Consider the following 24,664-nt stretch of genomic DNA (forward strand, 5'->3'; position numbering starts at 1 on the left):
ACACATGCTTCGTTTGTGAATTATGTCTGAGTGTTGGAGTGTGCACCTGGCTATCCGTAAATAAAAACTGAAAAAAATGTAATGGTTCCGTCTGGTTTGCTTAATATAAGGAATTTGAAAGTATTTGCTATATATTTTTGCAATTACATTTACTTCTGATACTTGAGTATATTTAAAAACAAATACTTTAAGAATTTTACTCAAGTAGTATTTTACTGATTTGACTTTCACTTTTACTTGAGTCATTTTCTATTAAATTATCTTTACCTTTACTCAAGTATGACAATTGGGTACTATATAAACCACTGTTTAGTGTAGGTATAAATAGCATAACCATTTAACAGTTTATAAAAAACGACAGCTAATTTGTTATATAGATCTATATTTTATTACGGTAACTATCTTGGTAGAACTGTGTGATCTGGGCCCGGTTTCCCAAAAGCATTTTAAGGCTGACGCCATAGACCCATCCCAGGGTAGGACCATCGTTAAATCTCAGAGCTGTTTCCCAAAACCATTGTTATTAATTAATGTTGCACTTAAAAACGGTTGTAATCTAACGTCTGCCTCAGACCACCCGTAGAACAGCTAACGTTAAGTGCGTCGCTAGATGCTTTTTTGCCCTCCCGCGTCAATTTATACAGAGATCTCCACTAAACATAGAAACAAATGGTTTATCCGTCAATTTCAGAACAAAGTTGACTACAAATACAACGTTGTCAATGTTTTTGCAATTAACACACAAGCAACGTATAAAAAGAGCGCTGCCTTTCGATTCTATCAGTATCGACACATGCTCCAAAGACCACTAGCGAACGTTCTTTCTGCAAACGTTCTTACTGCATGGGGTTTTGGGAAACGTGTGATGCATCTTTGTCCGTTGTAGGCAAGATACATCATTAAAACACTTGTAAACCTAAATTAAATCGCTATCGGGAAACCAGGCCCTACCCGATGACATGAAAAGTTAAAACATTTTAAAAACTGGTTTTCAAACACTATGACATTAGCGGTGACGTAGGACGCAAGAAAATACCCTCCCATGGGCTGGAAACTCTATGCAGGTTTTTCAAATCACTTAACTTTTAATCCTACCCTGTGAGTCAGAAGCCTTTTTTGAGGACTTTTTTTTAACCACATACCATAGAAATGCAGTTTTCAGATATGTAGACGCTGGAGATAAGATTGAAAAGTGTCAGAATTGCCCTTTAAGAGATATCACATATATTCTGTTTAAAATAGGCTGCAGGTGCCTTAAAAAGTATGTGCCTGCCATTTTAGAATTGTGAATGATGTATAAACTGAGCCCATATGTTCGAAATCTCTCTTTTCAGCCTCTGAGGTGAGGTGTAAGTCAGACATCTTCCTGTTCTCAATATTCTGGAAGAATTATACTGGAATCCTCTAAAAAATATGTAGGAAAATGTAATAGGCATAATGTACATTCTCTGTTCACTAAGTCAATCATTGGCCAATCTACATTGCTTTTGGTTACATGCCCCCAGATCACACGTGCATCCAAATGTTGGATTGGATCGGACTCAATTTGGTGTGAGTAGCAGGTAGCAAGCCAAGGCTCAGGGCAATTGTCCTGAAGTGGATGTACCGGACATTGATTTACATGCAACTCAAATCAATAAAATAATCTGTTAGACAATACCCATTAATGACAAAGAGATATGTAGTCAAAGTAGGTTTAATTGGCCAAGTTTAAACAAAATCAGGACATTTCAACTGTTAACTGTAATTTGCAATACTATAGATACAACCCTTCAGTGCTTGACTGATGAACATATAAGCACATACTGTCATATACGTTAGACTATAGCAATCAATGTGTTTCCTCAATTCTCACATTATCCATTCCAGATATATGGCTTATAATTTCTCTACTTAGAAAAATGTGATTAAAAACATACCAGTATATACACAAATACATTCATATCTACATTACAAGGAAGGGAGTTACTTTCACGTGATTATTGTACCCTGTGAAGGTACTTTGACAGGAGAAAGGTAGATGGGATCATACTTAAGACCACACAATTAGTTCCTTTAAATGTGTTAAAATTTATAAAATGGCCAAAGGAATACAAAATGTGTAGACCTTTCAACTACAAGAGCATTCACAATAATGTCTATTTACATGTACAGTTATGATGCTGAAAGTGAAAGTCACACTGTGATTGAGTTACTACAGAGAAAAGTGGTCCACAGAAGTAAGACATTATGATGTGTTTTTATCACTTTCCACCTCTGCAGGTTTATCATTCTCCTTTGGGACATAAGATTTGTTTGATTCTTTTTTGTCTTCTCTCTTTTCTTTGCTCTTGCTCCTGTCCCGGCGGTCTCGGTCTTTGTCCCTTTCTCGGTCCCGTGCTCTGTCTCTGTCGTTTTCTCTCCTGTCAGGCTCTCTCTCCCTGCCTCTGTCCCGGTCTCTGCTCCTGGTCCCGTCTCTTTTCCTTTCTCTGTCTCTCTCTCGGTCTCTGTTCCTGGCTCTCTCTCGGTCATAGTCTCTCCTGTCAGGCTCTCTCCCCCTAACTCTGTCCCTTTCTCGGTCACGGTCTCTCTCCTTGTCCTTCCTCTTGTCTGTCTCTGGAGCCCTGTGCCCGTCTCCCTCTGGAGCCCTGTGTCCGTCTCCCTCTGGAGCCCTGTGTCCGTCTCCCTCTGGAGCCCTGTGCCCGTCTCCCTCTGGAGCCCTGTGCCCGTCTCCCTCTGGAGCCCTGTGCCCCTCTCCCTCTGGAGCCCTGTGCCGCTCTCCCTCTGGAGCCCTGTGCCGCTCTCCCTCTGGAGCCCTGTGCCGCTCTCCCTCTGGAGCCCTGTGCCGCTCTCCCTCTGGAGCCCTGTGCCGCTCTCCCTCTGGAACCCTGTGCCGCTCTCCCTCTGGAACCCTGTGCCGCTCTCCCTCTGGAACCCTGTGCCTCTCTCCCTCTGGAACCCTGTGCCTCTCTCCCTCTGGAATCCTGTGCCGCTCTCCCGCCCTCCCTCTGCTGCGGTCTCTCTCCCGGCTACGTTCCCTCTCTCCTCGGTCTCTCTCCCTGCCTCTGTCCCTCTCCCGGCTCCAGCGCTTGCCCTGGCTCCTGTCCCATGGCCTGGCCCCATGGGGCCCCTCACGGTCCCTCTCCCTCCTGCGGTCCTCAGACAGATCCTTCTGCCTTTCCGACAGCCCAGGGGAAACAGGGATTGGCTCCCGGTCTTTGTGGCCACCCTCAAACCGACTGGCACTGTCTCCACCGCGGGGCTCTGAGCCCTCTCTGATGGAGCTGCTCCTTCTCATGTCAGGCGAGTGTCGTCGCCAGTGGTCATCCCTGTGGGACTCTGGGCTGTGGCCCCTCATGCGGTTTGGTAGAGGTATGGGGCCCTCTGGAGGGGTTGGGAGCAGTGGCCCACTGTGGCGGGTTGGTCTTAAGTCTACTGGATTGTCAAGGCGAAACCGGTCAGGTCCTCCGAAATGCTGAGGTGGGCCCCCCTGGTGGTCTTGTCTCTGGTCATCATAAGATCCCCTGTGTGGTGGTGGGGAGGGTGCTCTAGATCCCCGAAACTGGTTAGGTGGATGGAAATGCTGTTCACCCACATCTCCACTGGGAGGCGCGCCTCTCTGCCCCTCATACTGGTAGTGTGGAGGTCCTCTGTAAGAGGGGCCTGGTGGGGGAGCCTGGTTGTCTTTGTACATGTGTGGAGGGGTCTGACCCTGGTGATGGTCCATGCTCTGCTGGTAGGAACCAACACTGGCATTGTTGTACTGGTCTACAGGGCCTCTTGGTGGGTCGATCATGGGTGCTTGGGACCCATGATCACCAAAATGAGAAAGCGGAGGACCTCTGGGTCCGGGGAAGTGCGATGGAGGGGGTCCTCTGTTGTCAAAGTGGCCTGGGGGAGGACCTGTGAAGGGAGGAGGGGGGCCTCTGGGTCCAGGGAAGTTGAATGGAGGAGGGGGTCCAGTGAACCTTGCTGGAGCTAAACCATTTTGCCCATCATAAGTAGGAGGTGGGGGAAGGCCATGGCCCTCCATGAACTGGCCTGGAGGTGGGCCTTGTTGCCCCATGTGCCGTGGAGCCAGGGAACCCATGGGTGCATTGAACATCTGGGGAGGTGGAGCTCTCTGGCCCATCGGTTGGAATGGAGGGGGTCCTCTGGGTTGCATCATGGTCTGGAGTGGAGGTCCAAGGGGTGCCTCATACTGCTGCTGAGAGCCACCCCACTGATAGGGAGGGTAAGCAGTAGGAGTTGGCCCATACTGAGAGTACTGAGACTGGTCACTCTCCACTTGCATGGGTGAAGGAACTGGTATGGGTAGAGGTCTCTGCATAGGAAGAGAGCCTGACAAGGAAGGAATACTCTGCATGGGTGGTGGCCCAAGCATTGGAGGTGGACCCTGCATCGGTGGGGGTCCAAGGTGGGGTGGGAAGGTGGCTGTTGGAGGAACGTCAGGAGGAGCTCCATAGTCCATGTAGCCTGATGTTTCCATGTGTAACATGTGGGAGGATTGGGTGTCCATCAGGGTGGAGCTATCCTGGGTGACATTCTGAGACAGTACATGAATTGTAGGTGAAGCTGAGGAGCTGTTTGCGGACATCTTGAAGTAGCCAGAGGACGTAGACTCTTGACTGTTCTGCTCAGAATTAGAAATCTCCCCTGTCTTTAAAATGCTGGCTGCATTTGGCCAAATACTGTATTTGTCAAAGTCACTCTTGGTTGGGTCAACTTCCTCCGATTCCACAGTTAGTTTCTCCACGTAATTGACCTCCATATCAGGTTCTACACTCTCACCTAACAGGGGAATGGACTCCCCTGTTGTGTCTGATTCCAGGAAGGGAAGAGATTCTGTTATAACCTCTTCTTGGGACAGTGGTGTTTCTGGTTCTTGGACATCAGTCTGTGGTGGTTGCGTGGTGGCTGTGACAGGAGCAGGAAGAGGTGTCTCTTCTTTTTCTATCGAGTCTGAGGTTAGCCTCCTGGGGTCTCTGCTCGGCCTGGGGTCCCTGCTCTGCCTTGGGTCCCTTCTCTGGTTAATCAAAGGAGCGGCAGTAGAGGATTTCATCAACTCATCAACCTTTTTTCCCAGCTGCAGGAGCTGACTGTTGGCCAGTAGGGATGGCTGAGAGATCAAGCTGTCAATTACTGAGAACGAGGCAGCTGATGTCCCTGTGGTTGACCCTGGTTGGTAGATGGATTCCTCCTGCTCCTCAAGCTGACGTTTCTGCTCCTCAATCTGTTTGTTGAGATCCTCCAGCATTTTCTGCTGTTCGGTCAGACCTCCAGGTGCGGCCCTGGCTTGACCAGGGACATCAGTCCTGACCTCCTCAAAGATGGTGTCATCCTCTGGGTCATAAGCCACATCGTCCAGATCCGTAGCCTCTGGCTGCTTGATGACCTCAGGTTCTTTAACTAACTTCTGGGGTGCTCCATAGCCCATACCTGGGTCATACTCTTCCTCTGGGTCATATGGTCGGTCATCCTCATCCTCCTCCACCTGCTTCTCCTTAGAAATCTGTCCAAACTGCTGAACGATGGGATCAAGCAGAGTAGCGGGGCCAGCTGAGACGTCAACAGCACCATGCTCAGAAGGGGACATGGAGGCCTCAGAGTCATGCATCTTGTTCCCAAACAAAGTCTTCAGGATGGTCTGAAGGGGGGTGGCATTGGTAGCAGAGGATGCAGCAGAGCTGGAGGAAGGTGACTCTCTGCCTGTAGCAGGGGCTTTGACAGAAGACAGGAAGGACAGCACTGATGAGGCTGCCATGGAGGTGGATGAGGTCTCTGAGGAGCTGAGAGGGGGAGGTGTACCTGGGGGGGATGTGTTGAAGGGAAGATCTTGGGTGTACCGCAAAGCTTTCTCTGCTTTCACTTCAGCCTTGATGGCTGAGGTTTGTTTTGGAAGGCCTGTGTCATCTAGGTCTCTGATTTGGGTCACGGAACGCTTCTCTTCAGTCTCAAAGGAGGCTACAGCACGCTTCTTCTCCTTCTGGCAGATCACCAAGCCGAGGAGGAGGTTAGGGCGCGCTGGCTCAAGACCTACAAGACAGAAAGGTAAAATAATGAAAATGGAATAAAAAACATTCTAGAACATATGTATCCACTCACATACTTGTATGCTGCATATCTCAACTAGAATCAAGAAACATTTCCAGAGACACAGATGTGTTTGAAGTGAAACGATAGCTTGTTTCAAACACCCCATAATATGACAGCAACATGGGATTTCAAAAACAGATCACAAAAAAGTGTTGATTTAAAGTCAAGCTGTGGTCTTCACTTTCCATTTTGAATTGTTCAAACAATCAATAACATGAGCAAACAATGCCACCTGTATAATCAGGTAAAAGTATAACCATTAAATGTAATATGAATGTGTCAAAAGAATACAAAAAAAGAATTGTAGGACACAGACAACCTTTATAAAAGTAGTAAGAATCATCACAATGCTGAGCAGTCAAACTTCCCATCATACTTTGAGAAATGTGACTGTCTGTGCACTACATGTTCCTGTTTGATCAAACAACCTCATTACCCTTCAAAGTTACACAAACACTGACATTCACACCTTTCAAAAAGCTTTTCTTCTTCCTAGATTGTCATTAGTATGCATTCTCATGAAGTCACTTGTAAATAAGTGGACATTTACACATATTCTTTACGATGCCATATAAAAAAAGACAAAATATTTGTTGTACAGTGCATTGCACTCAGCTTACGTTTTTAATGACACATATCAACCCAACCTCTGCTGACAAACTAAATGGATGTGTGTTTCTTGATTCTTAAATTCAGTCTGACAAGTGGTTGAAAGCCATAGATTATTCTTGTCCTTAATCTTCTTGAAAACAGCAACATAAGTGGGCCAATCTCTGTCCAAGGCTCACTGAGCTGGACCTCTCTCAGGATAACTTACCATGGCTCCCCAGGCATTCAGTTTGTGGTATGGGATGGGCTAGGTGCAGGTCAGGTGCTCCCGCTTCAGTTATGACATGTAAGTACTGGAGATCCACTAATGCAGTACACCAAGTTGCAGTGTAGAACACTTTAAATGTAACATACTGTGGCAGATGTCATTTTCAGAAACAACATCATTACCCAAACATTTTTCACTGGAGTATCTACAGTGCAGAATAAAAGGTGAGCCTTAAAAACAACAGGCTGAGACTGACATCTAAGGTGGCACCAACCTGTGATGCACAACATCCTTTATTTAAGACAGACATGTGATACAAGATAATATACACAAAGTACAGAGAGCGCACAGAAAAAGTACAGAGGGATGTTCATGGAGGAAGGCAACAACAAAAGTGCATGATTGCCCCCTACAGTGTATATCATAAATCAACTTCATGAAACGAGCTCTCATTTCACATAGAAGAAAACTAACTAACTAAACCCTGAAGATACTTACCACTCAGAAATAAACTATAGACTGACATCTTTACTAACTTAATTATGTTCAGGTATATTGACACATCATATTGGAAACAGTGTGTGGGTTATCAGAGGCCTCTGTGTCTCCCTGCAGATGCTTACCTGGCCCATCGAAGGGTAACAGTTTGGAGGGCAGAGGGTCCTTGGAGCTCAGGGGGATGAGGTATAGGTCTTTGATGCGGCGGTTGTTGTTGGCGACCACTCCAAAGCGCTTCCTGCTACTGAAATAAGAGAAGAGAGAGACATAGGCCACCTCCTCCTCCTCTGTGGCTGGATGGAACCGGATCAGACACAGCTCCTGGGGACAGGGCAAACCCAAAGAGAGAGGTATGACCTTAGGGTCCTCAACCAGGAAGTAGGTTGTTTATAAATATCTCATGGTGAACAGCTTTACCTTGGACAGTGACGTTTTTAGTTTCCCCACATAGTCCCACACGGTGCTGGGGGAGATTCGGCCTCCAATGTGGATGGTGTCAGGTAGATCCTGTACAGGATTAACAATGTCACCTTTGTGTTGAACTCTGAGGACATTATTACCACACCTACTCACAACCAGATGAAACAAGTAATATATGTATTCTGGTCAAAATTGAGTTCAAGTTTCACTATGATTAAAATATAACAGCTGTCATGTCAGTCTCAGTTATTAGTTCTACGATGTGTTTTTTCTTAGCTCACGTAAAAAAAACGTGTTTTTTTCAAACAAATGAATAACCAACCTCTTTCAGGTGCTCAAAGGTTCCTGAGACCAGGTATGCTTTAGTGACAAACTTAGCCACGGTGTGCATGTTGACGAATCCTTTCCACATCATCTCCTGACTATGGAGGAAGATGGCGGTCTCACCCTCTGGGGGAGGCTCTGACGAGGCAGCTTTTTGCATGACAGGCCTGGGGATGGAGGGTGGAGGAGCCGGGGGCATGGGAAGGGGCCCCTTGGGCACCACCTCCATCACTACAACCGGAGCGGGCTCTGCTGGGATAGGTCTTGAATAGGACTCTGTTGGAATGGGTCTTGAATAGGTATCTGTTGAGATTGGTGCCACCATGGAGGTGTCTGGAGCTGAGTGGGTGACCGTCACTCCAGAGCTGTGTCTTGCCATGCGGGGATCTCTGCGGGTGATGCTGACAGAGGAGACGGCTGGTACAGTGACAGGGGCTGGGGTCTGGGGTGGAGGCAACATGATGCTTGCGTCCTCATGGTAGGGCAGGGGCTCAGGGACTGGTGTCTCACTGCCGGGATAATTGACCGGGGCACCTTCACATGAGGAGGACCTGGGCAAGCGTCTCACCTCTTGCCTCACCTCGGGCTTCTTGGAGAGTTTGGCCTTCTTGGCTGCTGGTTCATCGTCTGCAGACTTCTGGCCTGGAAGAGAGGAGACAGAGGCTGCTTAAACCTTCAAATCCACTAAGTGAAGCATGGAGTAATAGGAATTAAGATATTTCCTCAGATCTTTGAGGGACATATGCCACCGTTTCTTACATACCATCAAAACACTTCACCCTCTCATTCTTTTCATTCATTATTACCTGTACAGATTTTGCAGTTGAGGTCAAAGAGATGGGCCCTGTGCTCAGCCGTGGTGTCCCGCATCATGCTGAAGATATCTGGCAGGGCACTGCCACTCTTCACCCCAGCCTGAACTGAGCCAGAGAAGGGAGTGGAGCCAGCTTCCTCTTGTTCCTGAACACATTGGAAAAGGAGACCAGAGAGACAGTCAAATCTACAAAATGACCTTCAATGGATTCTCAAAATAGCACATAAACCATAGCCAAATCTGATGAAGGCCTGAATACCAAAATTATTCTCAACAACCATTTGTTGCATGGCAATAAAGTTCTGATACATGAATCATTAGATCAACTGTAAAACAATAGCTACATTTATGCACAGTGGGTGTGATTTGAGTGATGCAAGGGTGTGGGGCAGATGGCAATGAGCTTCAGTAGGACAAAGGGACAGTTTAAAGAAGGATAGGACAGGTTGGCAAGATAATTCAACTGTAAAACCACAATATATTACCCAAATGTTAGCCACCCAGCATAGCATGTTTTCAGTCTTATGCAGGGAAAATAAAGATGAAAGACAAAACCACCACTTACTGCAGCAGATGCCATGCGAGGAGATGGGGAGGTGCCAGAGATACATACATCACCATCAGACATTGGAGGAGCATCCTCCATGTCCACATCAGGGGGGCCAGCATCCTGCCTATGGCTCGATTTGGACTGCCCTGTCTGGGATCTAGCGCTGGGAGCCTATGGGATACAACATAGGTCATCAACTTAGTGTCTGTAGCGCATATATGGGAATATAAGGCTAATGATATGGTCTCTTTAGTAGTGATATTTAGTTGCACAATCAATGAAATTCCAAGTATTGCTCTGTTCATAGAATTATTGGTTTCCATTATCATGTTCTCTTACCTCAGTAGTGTCAGGCTTCCTCCACTCTGAGATCTCTTTGGAGAGCAGCTCATCTGCACTCAGCCTCACCAACCTGAAGGGGCTGACCTCTCCCCAGACCACCCTGTAGAAAAGGCCCTGAGACAAGCACAACACACTGTCATTCACATAATTCTAGGTCTGGTAGGCTGCGCATCTGGGTTGGAGTGAGCATAACTTCCAATATTCAGCAGATTCATTTAAATCCAATTCATGACTCACGATCAATTCATGTTATAAGTGAATTTACCCACATACCAACAACGCATTACTATAATATAGAAAGACAGTTTGTCATTAAAATGTACATGGCTTTCCAACATTCAGCATAGTTGGTTTAGCATACACAACTTATCACTTGACTAGTCTCTTCTGCAGACACAAAAGAGCCCAAGTCAGTGTTTCTGTGGACTGACCTTGTTTTTGGGGTCCTTCAGGTTGAACATGAGGCCCCTGTACTTGTTCTTGTACTTGCTGTCCGTGCACAAGCAGAGGTTGAACATCTCTTTCTCAATGTTGACAGCCAGTTTTCCCACCTCGTTCTCAGACATATTCAAATCATCACTGTCACTCACCCTGGTGGGACAATGAGATACAACTCACATTTAGAGCTAAAAAATAAATAAAGATTTCAGGCAAATCCATTTCCCATTGGCCTACAACAGTCGTATTCTTTTAGAAATATAAACATTCAGATGAATGACCTTAGGTAGCATGAAGTTCACAAAACAATACAAACTATTCTCTCCAATAAACTTATGGGGTACACACCTCTTGTATAGGATGTCTGTGAGCGAGCGGCGGATGTTCTGTCTCATCTGGTTGTTTGGCGGAGCCGTCGGGCACATCATGGAAGGTGCTAAAGTGGCTGGCTCAGGGCGTCGGGAGGAGGGGGCTGGTGAAGACGGGATTCTGGACGGACTACGGCCTAAGGAGTCTCTCTGCTGGGGCTGGGCCTGCTTCTTAGGGATGGTAAAGCTGGACTTGCCGACCCTCAGGGCCCCTGTGACGTGATGGCGTGGGGCGTCTAGAGAGCCAGGGGCAGAAGGGGTCAGGACAGCAGGTGGTGGTGGTGGTTTCTTGGATTTGGTTGTTTTGCTAGGAGTGGGATATGGTTGTTTCTTTGGTGCCTTAGCACTGCTGACTGGAGTTACTGGTTTATTGCGTCTGGTGTATATCTTTAATACTTTGGGGCCAGGAGACTTCTTTCCTCCTTTGAGCGGTGCTGTGGAAGCAGGAGACTTCTTCTCAGGAGGGGTTGGTTCCTTCTCACTCTGGTCCTCTTCACTCTCCTTTTCAGGAGCTGCGGAGGATAAAACAACTTATTTTAAACTTAAGTAGAAACAGTATGTGAACCATCATAAACATAATGTCAAGTAAATAGAATTCAGAATTTAGGACATGTATGAATATTCAATGTGATCTTGGGGTGGTGTAAGATATCCCCACTTAGATTCACTTAATGACCGACTGTCAGACAGCATCTGACCAGAATGCATACAAAAAACACAAAACATTGGTGATTTGAAGACAGGACCTCCTCTCTTTGTTAGAAACAAAATAAACCTGGTTAAATACATCTTTCCACACACTGAAAAAGTCAACAATATGCACACATACAACAATGGGTTGAATAAATATAAACAGAAAGTTAGAACTTAGAAATCTCCATTATTCTCCGGCAAAAATGTATCGCCATCATGTTGGCGTTGCAATTTCAATCCTCTTAACATCAGTTGAAATGGTGATAATCCTTTTCATGAAGAATGTCGGCAAGACTCAACACTTCAGTCTTATCAGAAAGGATGAGCTGACTAAATCCTCACAGGCCTGACTGTGTACTAAGCAACAGTGCTCTCTGATATGAATGGTGCCTGCATAACCAACATTTTACAACCGTTCCTGAGCTACAACACTGGACCCCAATCAACAACCCATTAGATAAGAACAGATACTAGATGTGTCCAAAGACACCCTGTGTAGAAAGTCACTGGGTACAGAGATTTCTCCACAAAACTAAAATTCTATTGGTTTCTCCCTCCTTTATTTGGTCTTTGAAGATCCCACCAGTTGACCCACTCTATCAAGTGGCCCGAAAAAAAAACAATGTTTCCCAAAAGTTCAACTGAACTTGGAACTTACCATGTCAAGGAAAATAATGCCTGAACATTATATATCTTCATCCTAACCACCTACAATTGGATATGTTCACCACTGAAAGTAGAGCTGTGAAGCTAGCAAACAAAACAGTAGAGCTGTGAAGCTAGCAAACAAAACAGTGTAGTGATGTCCTAACACCATCTACCTTCAGGGGTACACACATTTAATGAGAATTCAATTAAGACTAAATATGTATTGTCAAGGAATATTACCAACCTCAACAATTCAATAAAAAACGATTTAAGATCAATGCAACATCTTCAACAGACATGGGTTGTGCATACTAGCTCAAATTACATTTGTATGACCATCTATATTAGTTTTTAGCTTTGTTAAAGCACATGAAGCTTTTCTGCCATGTCTGTGTTGCTCATTACCAAAGTATGAGAATTTGGGATGTACATGCAAAACGGCAATACCCGAGTGCCATCAAGAGAAAATGTTACTGCCATCACCAGCTACACAATTGCCCTGTGATACAAAGAGAGGCAATTTCAAGTTGACTGATTTGTACCAAAAATATAGATCTTGTTGTCAAACAATCAAAATGTCATAATCAGAACTTGTATGTCTGCAAAATAAGATATTACAGATCAGAAGATATAGACATGCGAGCAGGTTGAGTGAATCACATATGACATCCCTGTAGGTCGAGAGTAACAGACAGCTGGTATTATGGTGGATAAGATGATTCCTAAGAGCATGAACTGCCAAATACCTTGCGACTGCCCTCACACTCCAAAAATCCACAACCTGTAATATCTGCCTTCTTAAGTAACCTGGATAAAGCTAGGAACCAAAGCAGAGTTCCTCATAGTGAAAAATATACTCAATTGTCCCTAAATATATCTTTCATATATTTTCATATCAGTAAATCAGAAGTGTGGTATAACTTTTAGGTGACAACAGTCTGCCTCCCTACTCTTTATGTATAGTTTATGACGACTGTGGTCTTCCACTCTTCTTGTGCAGTCATTCTAATACTTCTGTGCTTCTGTGTCTTCAGCTGGTCTTGTCTCAGTAGAAGAAGCTATAGATTTCCTGTCCCAGCTGTTCCCCAGTCTGTCCGCTTCAGACTTGCACTTCCTCCTGGCATGGTGTAGATCTGTGGCACATGCTGTCAGAGCAACTGGCCAGGACATCCCCAGTAATCCAAGACCTCTCCCATAATCAATCAAGGCATCCAAAATCTGTCTTAACACCTTTTATTTTATTGCCAGTGTCGCAGAGGGAGTTTGGATGCATGACATTCAATATGAATAATAATGCAAACTATTTTAAAACCCAGCACCTTATTTACAAAACTAATAGTGAATACTTCCTTGGCTGCGCTGAAGAAACTTATGGCTTAATTAAATCAGCAGTGAGCTGTATTTCTGTATAGTCCACTGTATAAATCCAGGGATAAAAAAAAATCACAGACCTACCTGCTGGAGAGAAGAGGGAGGGACTGCCTTCAGATGAACAGCAAGAGGAGCACATGGAGATACTCATACGCACCACATGGGTGCCAACACACAAACAGCATACAGTAACCTAGGATTTATATGAATCTAGGATTTAAGTAATCCCCAACCATTGTTTTGTTCATGGTTACTGATTTTCTTTTTAACAATAGAGTTTTCAAAATAAATCCGAAAATACTTACCTTTGTATCCATTCATTGCAATGTGTACTTACCCACTCTGCATACCTGACTAAGTAACCATGCCCTGGCAACATACACAGAATACATTCGGGGCCCCATTGTCATTACAATTTTCCCCACAGATATGGGTCATTCAGCTAAGCCATTACGTCACCATGATAACAACCACATTTATAAATGGGCAAACAACGTGGTTTTTCAAAGAACCCGTAACAGATCAATGCATATCATACATTCAACTGGCTCACTTGACAACCCCTATAGTGTGAGAAGATAAACAGTTAAGAGTGGATTATTAAGACCTTCAAAGAGATACATACACGTTTTGTTTAACACTGTTGGTGGTGCTATGGGTGTAGTCTTTTCTGGCGTTACTGCATTGTAATTATGGTCGCTGGACCAGGACGACATGGCGGGTGGCGGTGGATGCTCTTCGTGTGACTCTTCATCACCATCCTCATCGGCCTCACCGTCAGACTCTTCCTCCTCTGTGGACTTCTTGCTGGTCTTCCTCCCAGTGGTGGAATTCTTCTGGATGGACAGACAGACATTCACTCAAATCAGTAACGTGCACAGGAAGGGTTTCATAGCAAAATATTGAAAGTTATGGTGTTATGTACACATATGCTCTCTCTAATTCTCTCTTTCTTTCTCTCTTTCGGAGGACCTGAGCCCTAGGACCATGCCCCAGGAATACCTGACATGATGACTCCTTGCTGTCCCCAGTCCACCTGACTGTGCTGCTGCTCCAGTTTCAACTGTTCTGCCTTATTATTATTCGACCATGCTGGTCATTTATGAACATTTGAACATCTTGACCATGTTCTGTTATAATCTCCACCCGGCACAGCCAGAAGAGGACTGGCCACCCCACATAGCCTGGTTCCTCTCTAGGTTTCTTCCTAGGTTTTGGCCTTTCTAGGGAGTTTTTCCTAGCCACCGTGCTTCTACACCTGCATTGCTTGCTGTTTGGGGTTTTAGGCTGGGTTTCTGTACAGCACTTTGAGATATCAGCTGATGTACGAAGGGCTATATAAATAAATTTGATTTTATTTGATGTATGTAATTGATGACAGCTTTGCACACTATTGGCATTCTCTCAACCAGCTTCATAAGGTAGTCACCTGGAATGCACTTCAGTTAACAGGTGTGCCTTGTAAAAATTGAATTTGTAAAATTTCTTTCCTTCTTAATGTGTTTCAGCCAATCAGTTGTGTGTGAAAAGGTTGGTTGGTATTCAGAAGACAACCAAGTCCATATTATGGCAAGAACAGCTCAAATAAGCAAAGACAAACGACAGTCCATCATTACTTTAAGACATGAAGGCCTTAGTCGCAAAAACCATCAAGCGCTATGATGAAACTGGCACTTATGAGGACCGCCACAGGAAAGGAAGACCTAGAGTAATCTCTGCTGCAGATGATGAAGTTAAAGCTACCAGCCTCAGAAATTGCAGCCCCCCAAAAAAATTCACAATTAACAGAAACATGTCAACCGATTAGGATTTTTCAACGCCGATACCGATTATTGGAGGACCAAAAAGAGCCGATACCGATTAAATCGGCCAATTTTTTTTTATGTATTTGTTATAATGACAATTACAACAATACTGAATGAACACTTATTTTAACTTAATATAATACATCAATAAAATCAATCTAGCCTCAAATAAAAAATGAAACATGTTCAATTTGGTTTAAATAATGCAAAAACAAAGTGTTGGAGAAGAAAGTAAAAGTGCAATATGTGCCATGCAAGAAAGCTAACGTTTGAGTTCCTTGCTCAGACTATTTCTCTCTATACCATTTGTATTTCATTAACCTTTGACTATTGATGTTCTTATAGGCACTTTAGTATTGCCAGTGTAACAGTATAGCTTCCGTCCCTCTCCTCGCTCCTACCTGGGCTCGAACCAGGAACACAACGACAACAGCAACCCTCGAAGCAGTGTTACCCATCGCTCCACAAAAGCTGCGGCCCTTGCAGAGCAAGGGGAACAACCACTCCAAGTCTCAGAGCGAGTGACATTTGAAACGCTATTAGCGCGCACCCCGCTAACTAGCTAGCCATTTCACATCGGTTACACAAACCTAATCTCGGGAGTTGATAGGCTTGAAGTCATAAACAGCTGCTGGCAAACGCACAAAAGTGCTGTTTGAATGAATGCTTACGAGCCTGCTGCTGCCTACCATCGCTCAGTCAGACTGCTCTATCAAATCATAGACTTAGTTATAACATGATAACACACAGAAATATGAGCCTTAGGTCATTGATATGGTCGAATCCGGAAACTATCATCTCGAAAACAAGATGTTTATTCTTTCAGTGAAATACAGAACCGTTCCATATTTAATCTAACGACTGGCATCCCTAAGTCTAAATATCCCTGTTACATTGCACAACCTTCAATGTTATGTCATAATTACGTAAAATTCTGGCAAATTAGGGGGCCCAAACTGTTGCATATACACGGACTCTGCGTGCAATGAACGCAAGAGAAGTGACACAATTTCACCTGGTTAATATTGCCTGCTAACCTGGATTTCTTTTAGCTAAATATGCATGTTTAAAAATATATACTTCTGTGTATTGATTTTAAGAAAGGCATTGATGTTTATGGTTAGGTACACATTGGAGCAACGATACGCACCGCATCGATTATATGCAACGCAGGACACGCTAGATAAACTAGTAATATCATCAACCATGTGTAGTTAACTAGTGATTATGATTGATTGATTGTTTTTTCTAAGATAAGTTTAATGCTAGCTAGCAACTTACCTTGGCTTACTGCATTCGCGTAACAGGCAGGCTCCTCGTGGAGTGCAATGGTTAGAGCGTTGGACTAGTTAACTGTAAGGTTGCAAGATTGAATCCCCCGAGCTGGTAAAAATCTGTCGTTCTGCCCCTGAACGAGGCAGTTAACCCACCGTTCCTAGGCCGTCATTGAAAATAAGAATGTGTTCTTAACTGACTTGCCTAGTTAACTAAAGATTAAATATTTTTTTTTTTTTTAAAAAAGACCAAATCAGTGTCCAAAAATACCGATTTCCGATTGTTGTGAAATCTTGAAATCGGCCCTAATTAATCGGCCATTCCGACTAATCGGTCGACCTCTAATGTCAACATCAACTGGAGACTGCATGAATAAGGTCTTCGTGGTCAAATTGCTGCAAATAAATCACTACTAAAGGACACCAATAAGAAGAAGAGATGTGCTTGGGCTAAAAAACACAAGCAATAGACATTAATTAGACTGATGAGTCCAAAGTTTAGATTTTTGGTTCCAACCGTAGTGTCTTTGTGAGACGCAGAGTAGGTGAACCGATGATCTCTGCATGTGTGATGGTGCTTTGCTGGTGACACTGTCTGATTTATTTAGAATTCAAGGCACACTTAACCAGCATGGCTACCACAGCATTCTGCAGCAATATGCCATCCCATCTGGTTTGGGCTTAGTGGGACTATCATTCATTTTTCAACAGGACAATGACCCAAAACACACCTCCAGTCTGTGTAAGGGCTATTTGACCAAGAAGGAGAGTGATGGAATGCTGCATCAGATTACCTGGCCTCCACAATCAGCCAACCTCAACCCAATTGACATGGTTTGGGATGAGGTGGACTGCAGAATGAAGGAAAAACAGCCAACAAGTGCCCAGCATATGTGGGAACTCCTTCAAGACTGTTGGAAAAGCATATCAGGTGCCTTCATATCATGAAGCGTGTTGAGAAAATGCCAAGCGTGTGCAAAGCTGTCAAGGCAAAGGGTGGCTATTTGAAGAATCTCAAATATAAAATACGCTTGTTTGGTTACTACATGAGTGTTATTTCACAGTTTTGATGTCTTAATTATTATTCTACAATGTAGAAAACAGTAAAAATAAAGAAAAACCCTTGAATGAATAGGTGTCCAAACTTTTGACTGGTACTGTATATACAATTGTAAACTGCTGCCAATTCATTATGTTGGGGAAAAAATAACAATTTAGTAAATCATATGACAGTTGTCTGTATTTTAAATAGATGAAATAGCTATTAAATAACAATCAAATGACGGCAAATATATTTATCCTGTCTCTCCTCCACAAGATGTTCCTCAGACCAGAATTGTGTTCTGTAGTTCCTACTGATTTTTTATTTTTACCTTTATTTAACTAGGCAAGTCAGTAAAGAACAAATTCTTATTTTCAATGACGGCCTATGAACTAGTTAACTGCCTGTTCAGGGGCAGAACGACAGATTTGTACCTTGTCAACTCGGGGGTTTGAACTTGCAACCTTCCGGTTACTAGTCCAACACTAACCACTAGGCTACCCTGCCGCCCCTGATGCAATCAATCACCAACCTTGATTGCTACCAATGACTCAGAAAAAATAACAATCTAGCAAGTAACCAATAAACATTATTTCAGGTCACTGTAATTACTCAGATATTTCTGAAAAAAATCTAACCAGTTGTATAACCCGTTGGTAATGAGATATTCCCATCAATTTCACACTCAAAATTGGTGTAGCTTTTTGGCCTGATTTAGAGAACGTATTTCAAAACATTGGAATGTATGACGCCTATGCTTAACTGGGGCTCCACACAATATATTACTAACCAGTTTCAGTAGGTAAAAATGTAAACATCTTCGGTATCTTATGAACCCCATGTTTACCTTGGGCGTTGCCCTGGTACCAGGTGTTTTCTTCTGTCCCTTGGCCTTGTCTTGGTCTTTCTGCTTAGGTTCATCTTTCTGCTTGGGCTCGGAGATGGACTTGGCTGCCATGGCTGCGGCGGCGTGTCTCAGGATACACTCACTGCCGCAGTAGACAGAGTCCTTCAGGGCGTTCTTCTCACAGCCTGGCCCGATACATTTGGGCAGATTAGACTCCTCTGCCGCCTGTTGAAAGTCAAACAGGTCACACAGGTGCACAGTGCAACACGGTTGTTCCAAATACAGGCTGTCCTGATACAACTGAAAACGAAAATCTACTTTCACTACAAACAAATCTCAGAGTTTGATATGTTGCCATTGTTTACACATTGAGTGCTTTTATTCAATTATTAGTAATAAAATAGAAACCTTCAATCAAGTATTCACACCCATCCCTAATATGGAGCTCTCAGATGTCTTTCAGAATGCTATTATTGGCATGACAAACTTGAACAGTTTTTTGTTGGGTTCATCCACTGGAGCTATGAGAAAAGTAATTGAAAACCTACTGCCTGAAAAATCTTGATCTTCTTTTTTCCACTGGGGTTTGTTGTTTTCTCTATTCTCCCTTTAATACCCAAGTCATCGCCACCCTTCTCATCTGCACCAGCTGTAGGTGAGGAAGCTGCCACAGAGGGGCTCTGCTCGGCCTTGCGGGCTCCAGGGACAGCTGCTTTGAGTTTGCCATTGGGCTTGGCTGTCTGGCTCTTCTTGGTGGTGCAGTTGGGGCAGACGTAGTCCTCCCCGTTCCTCTCCATCAGACGTCCACGAGCCTCAGTGATGCCCACACAGTCTCCATGGAACCACTCCTCACAGCGGTCGCAGCAGATCATGAACCTGGGCGCACACAGAGCACTTAGCAGAGCATAGAGAGACTACTATACAAACAGCAGCAATGGGAGGGTTACATATTGTGATATTATTTTTGACAATTTATATCACATTGTTTTGATAATGTCGCTATATTTTTTCACTAGTTGGCTGTACCTGCACCAAAACTCCAGTATTTTACCTTCACAGCTTGTTCTCCATCTTTTAAAAAGGGAGCCAATTTGTTTTGAGCACTTTTATTTTCTTGACTGATCAAAATTTGTTTCTCATGGCTTTCTCTCTGGTCCAGCGACCATGTGGTAAGCAATATGAAACATTGAATCGCAGTAAAATAACAGTATCGAATCGCAATACATATAGAATCGTGAGAATCGCAATAGATATCCTATTGGCTGCAAAGTATCGTGATAATAGTTTACAAGTCAAGGACATCACTCAGGTTAACTAATCACTAACTATTCATCCCCTTGTAGGTGGGAAATGGAGGCTATTTTGACCGCAATCCGTAATCCATGAAGGATCAGACAAAACATTTGTAAGTACTAGAGGCATCAGATTTCCGATTTAAATGCAAAATGACATCCAAATGTTTACCTTTTGTTGTGTTTCTGTCGACAGATGCAGTACAATGCATTAGGGTCATATCCTTCAGCGTCGCCCGAGTCACTGGATGATGAGGATGACGGGTATTCATCATCATCCTCATTATCTTCCTCTTTGCGGGTTTTTGCCCCTCTGGACTTGGTGTCTCTTTTGTTTGGGTTGGTGCCCCTACTTGCCGCCTTGGCAGGACTGCTGGACCTGGAGGCATGCCTCCCACTGGTCTCCACGGGCTTTCCCTCGCTCTCCTCTTTTTCATTTTCCTCCTTCTCGTCCTCCTTCTCTTCTTTTTCTGACACTTCTTTCTTCACAGAGTCCTGCACTAGCTGCGGCTGCACTATATCCTCCTCCTCTTTCTTTTCAGGGATGATTGTCTTCTTGTCCTCCTCCTTCTCCTCCTGGGGCTGAGGCTGGGGCTCTTTGGGTGCATCTCCACTACCCTTCTCTTCATTGTCAGAGCTTCCATCGTCACTGACCGAGCCACCTCTGCAGCTGCCACGGCCTTTAGGCTTCCGAGTTGTCCTCTTCCTGCCCGTCTTCCTCACTGGTGAATCTGGTTTACCCTCCACAGACTTGGCCTCTGTGTTGCCGTCAAAGCTGGCCTCAGAGGCAGTCTCCGCATCTGTATGGGTCTGGGAGGGAGGGTCCCCACCCTCTACGCTGCCAGGTGCACTTCTCCTCCCCACTGTACGCGCTCTCTTGGTGGTGAGCAGGAACTCCTCCAACTTGTCAGTGCGTTTGGCCTGCCTCCCGCTGCGGCGCACAGGCCCTACTTGGCCATCCTGGCTCTCAGCAGTCGTGTCTCCTGGCATTTCTCTCTTGGCTATGGTGGTCCGGCGGAATCCCCAGGTCTTCTTGAACTCGCTTGTGGTCTTAGCAGATTGCTCCGTCTCCTCTAACTTTTCCTCAGTAGCATTGTCACCGTGCTCTTGGTCTTCTTTATCTACTCTGTCCTTCTGGACCTTATCGTCCTCTGGGATAGCTGTTGATGTTATTAACACATTAATGGCCACAAATAATGTGTTTACATGAAGTAGCAGATTTTGCCAATCAAAAGACTGATTTACTAAGCTAATTAGGTCTTGAAAGCATATATAGGAATAGTGAAATCCATTGTGATTCTAGTACTCCTGACCCTACACACTAATCAACACCTTACAACGAGTAATTACAGAGAATCCAGCAGTGCAGTGCCCATTATTAAAGTTAGACAAACAAGATGCCCCCCTCATTGACAAGGGAAAGGAAGCTAGTCCAAGGTACCTTGAGAGCTGCTATCCATAGGGTCCTGGCTCTGCTCTGGCTCGAGAGCTAGATAGAGCTCAGGGCTCACATTCTCCTCCATAGATGATGGAGTCACTCACTACTTTCAAACAGAACGTCTACAGTTAAGAGAAGAGCACAAGAGACGAGCTTGAGATAGCTACTCTGCAACTCCATTTAACTGAAGAGTGTGGTTGTTTTGGGGAGGGTGGGTGGAGCAGCACTTTGTCAATGTTCAACTACTTTCTTCATATCGACAGACAACCCTTTTCCCAAAATTATCCGAATGTCTTTTTGTCAGCCATTGCTGTCGTCTTTTCATGCAGATTGCCTGGATACAGCCCTTAGCCGTGGTATATTTGCCCTATATCACAAACGTGCTTTATTGCTATTAGAAACTGGTTAACAATGTAATTAGAGCAGTAAAAATAAATGTTTTGTCATACCCATGGTATATGTTCTGTTACAAACTGGGTGGATCGAGCCCAGAATGCTGATTGGCTGACAGCCGTGGTATATCAGACCGTATACCAAAGGTATGACTAAACATTTATTTTTACAGCTCTAATTACATTGGTAACCAGTTTATAATAAAAATAAGGCACTTTGGGGGTTTGTGATATATGGCCAATATACCACGGCTAAGGGCTGTGTCCAGGCAATCCGCGTTGCGCCGTGCCTAACAGCCCTTAGCCGTGGTATATATTGGCCATATACCACACCTCCTCAGGCATTATTGCTTAAATATACCACAGCTGTCAGCAAATCAAATTCAGGGCTCGAACCACCCAGTTCATAAAAACTATATAGAACACCACTACTGGGACAAGCCCAGTCTGTTGAAATTGTACATTTACACGATTCCTATGGTTTACAAAAGAAATGGAACCACAAATCAAACAAATGAGTGCATGGTATCCGTTCTTTGACAGAATAAAACACGAGCCTACCTGCTGCTCTGTAGTGGTAGGGCACTGATAAAGTGCTTCTCTGATGAGAAAAATGCTCCTTTTCCACTCACAGCAGGTTCTGATCAGTACTCATCACAGGTCTGGTACTGGGATCTTGGACCTGTAGATAAGTCAGAAAACATCCGTTAAGCATTTGAGGGTATGGAAATTGCAACAGTATACAGCCTTGAAAAGCATAATGCATCACAACAGGTTGGCACCCATCCAACTCCTATCTTTTTTTCAATGTGTGGGACGCTTTCAGGGACTTCAGGTCATACAACGTCACGGATTCCAAATTCAAGACACTGCTGAAACAGAGGTTGTTCTGACATGAGACCCACTTCCTTTAGTGTCATGATAACACACATTAGCAACAATAATTCACTTCATCTAGACCTATTGAAATAAAAGGTTGCAACATAATAGAATAGTGACTACTGCAAAAAAGGTTCAGTGTGTAGGGTACAGACATAGTCAACTTGTTATAAAATATTTTTCGTAATCAAGACACACCGGTAGATAATCATTCAGCCCCACCTAATTTAATTCAGACAAACAAAAAATGTGTCCCAATCACAACTGATGCCTAAACAAACCTAAATCCCACTTTGTAGTTATCATTATCAAATAATGATTATCAAAACACAACAAACAGGCTGACATGTTATAAACAATGCTCCCTCCCAAACAGTTGGAACTGAAAATAGATAACTAAACCTGGACAGGTAGCATTTAGATGATAATTTATTTTTAAACCATCCCTCTCTGTAGCATGATAAACAATAGCCCTGAGCAAAAGTGCCAAACCACAGATTACTCAATAAAAGATTCCTAATAGTACAAGTAATTTAAGTTAAAATATTTTAACTATTTGATCAACAAAGACATTTTAAGAAAAGGGAATATATTCTCCACAATCAAAGCACCTTGCTAAATTTGCAAAATAAGGTTCAGATCAGTCTGGCCTGAACATTCCACTGACAATACCATAAGCATGAGGACCTCCAAATCATTTCCACCTCAAACATGTCTGAGAAACAGGTGTAGAACAAATAGAACCAACCATGTTGAAATTGTATATTTAAACATTCAAAGCATGGACACTCTCCTACAACAATGACGTGAGTGACTCAAATGAATAATCAATACAGCATGAACGATGAGACAGCCTATAGGGAAGTCAGAGACCTGGCAGTATGGTGCCTGGACAACAGTCTGTCCCTCAACGTGGGCAAGGCAAAGGATCTTATCGTGGACTACAGGAAACGGAGGGCCAAACACACTTCCATGCACGTTGACGGGGCTGTGGTGGAGCGGGTCAAGAGTGTCAAGTTCCTCGATGTCCACATCACTAAGGACCTATCATGGTCCAAACACAGCAACATAGTCGTGAAGAGGACATGATAGGGATGGCGATATGGCCTAAAAAAAATCTGATCTGGATTATTTTTTTATATATATTTTTTTTTTTACTTAAGGATGATTTACAATATACAGTGCATTCGGAATGTATTCAGACCTCTTGACTTCTTCCACAATTTGATACGTTACAACCTTATTCTAAAATTGATGAAATTGTTGTTTTTCCTCATCAATCTACACATAATTACCATAATGACATAGCACAAACAGGTTTTTCGATTTATTTTGCAAATATATAAAACTGAAATATCACATTTACATAAGTATTCAGACCCTTTACTCAGTACTTTGTTGAAGCACCTTTGGCAGCGATTACAGCCTCAAGTCTTCTTTGGTATGATGCTACAAGCTTGGCACTAGAGGTCGGCCGATTACTTAGGGCCGATATCAAATTTTCATAACAATCGGTAATCTGCATTTTTGGATGCCGATTATGGCCGATTACATTGCATTCCACGAGGAAACGGCATGGCAGGCTGACTACCTGTTACGCGAGTGCAGCAAGGAGCCAAGGTAAGTTGCTAGCTAGCATTAAACTTATCTTGTAAAAAAAACAATAAATCTTCACATAATCACTAGTTAACTACACATGGTTGATGATATTACTAGGTTAACTAGCTTGTCCTGCATTGTATATAATCAATGCAGTGCCTGTTAATTTATCATCGAATCACAGACGACTTCGCCAAACGGGGGATGTTTTAACAAATGCACATTCGCAAAAAAAAGCACAATCGTTGCACGAATGTACCTAACCATAAACATCAATGTCTTTCTTAAAATCAATACACAGAAGTGTATTTTTTTTAAACCTGCATATTTAGTTAAAATAAATTAATGTTAGCAGGCAATATTAACTAGGGAAATTGTGTCACTTCTCTTGCGTTCATTGCACGCAGAGTCAGGGTATGTGCAACAGTTTGGGCCGCCTGGCTCGTTGCAAACAAATTTTCCATAATTATGACATAACATTGAAGGTTGTGCAATGTAACAGCAATATTTAGACTTAGGGTTGCCACCCGTTTGATAAAATATGGAACGGTTCCGTATTTCACTGAAAGAATAAACGTTTTGTTTTCGAAATTATATTTACGGATTTGGCCATATTAATGACCTAAGGCTCATATTTCTGTGTTTATTATATTATAATTAAGTCTATCATTTGATAGAGCAGTCTGACTGAGCAGTGGTACGCGGCAGCAGGGTCGTAAGTATTCATTCAAACATTAC

General features: G+C 43.7%; 1 protein-coding gene across 3 annotated transcripts in view; it reads right to left on the minus strand.

The window, feature by feature from the left end:
• Positions 1–1,680: 1,680 nt before the first annotated feature.
• The window catches only part of LOC139371248 (death-inducer obliterator 1-like), a 28,800-nt gene continuing 5,816 nt past the window's right edge, over positions 1,681–24,664 (minus strand). The window contains exons 2-16 of one of the 3 annotated variants that reach the window (XM_071111476.1): positions 22,010–22,130; positions 21,060–21,178; positions 19,791–20,778; positions 18,875–19,202; positions 18,327–18,551; positions 13,984–14,194; positions 10,627–11,158; positions 10,272–10,431; positions 9,838–9,954; positions 9,562–9,669; positions 8,941–9,094; positions 8,133–8,776; positions 7,808–7,897; positions 7,516–7,711; positions 1,687–6,015 (exon numbers count right to left, since the gene is read on the minus strand). In XM_071111476.1, the coding sequence (XP_070967577.1) occupies positions 2,228–6,015; positions 7,516–7,711; positions 7,808–7,897; positions 8,133–8,776; positions 8,941–9,094; positions 9,562–9,669; positions 9,838–9,954; positions 10,272–10,431; positions 10,627–11,158; positions 13,984–14,194; positions 18,327–18,551; positions 18,875–19,202; positions 19,791–20,778; positions 21,060–21,141 (7,623 nt within the window). In that variant the 5' untranslated portion in view covers positions 21,142–21,178; positions 22,010–22,130 and the 3' untranslated portion in view covers positions 1,687–2,227. Of the gene's footprint in view, positions 6,016–7,515; positions 7,712–7,807; positions 7,898–8,132; positions 8,777–8,940; positions 9,095–9,513; positions 9,670–9,837; positions 9,955–10,271; positions 10,432–10,626; positions 11,159–13,983; positions 14,195–18,326; positions 18,552–18,874; positions 19,203–19,790; positions 20,779–21,059; positions 21,179–22,009; positions 22,131–24,664 lie in introns of all 3 variants that reach the window. The other 2 variants (XM_071111474.1, XM_071111477.1) reach the window with 2 other exon arrangements.

This window comes from Oncorhynchus clarkii, chromosome 17, assembly GCF_045791955.1.
Source record: "Oncorhynchus clarkii lewisi isolate Uvic-CL-2024 chromosome 17, UVic_Ocla_1.0, whole genome shotgun sequence".
Classification (NCBI taxonomy): domain Eukaryota; kingdom Metazoa; phylum Chordata; class Actinopteri; order Salmoniformes; family Salmonidae; genus Oncorhynchus; species Oncorhynchus clarkii.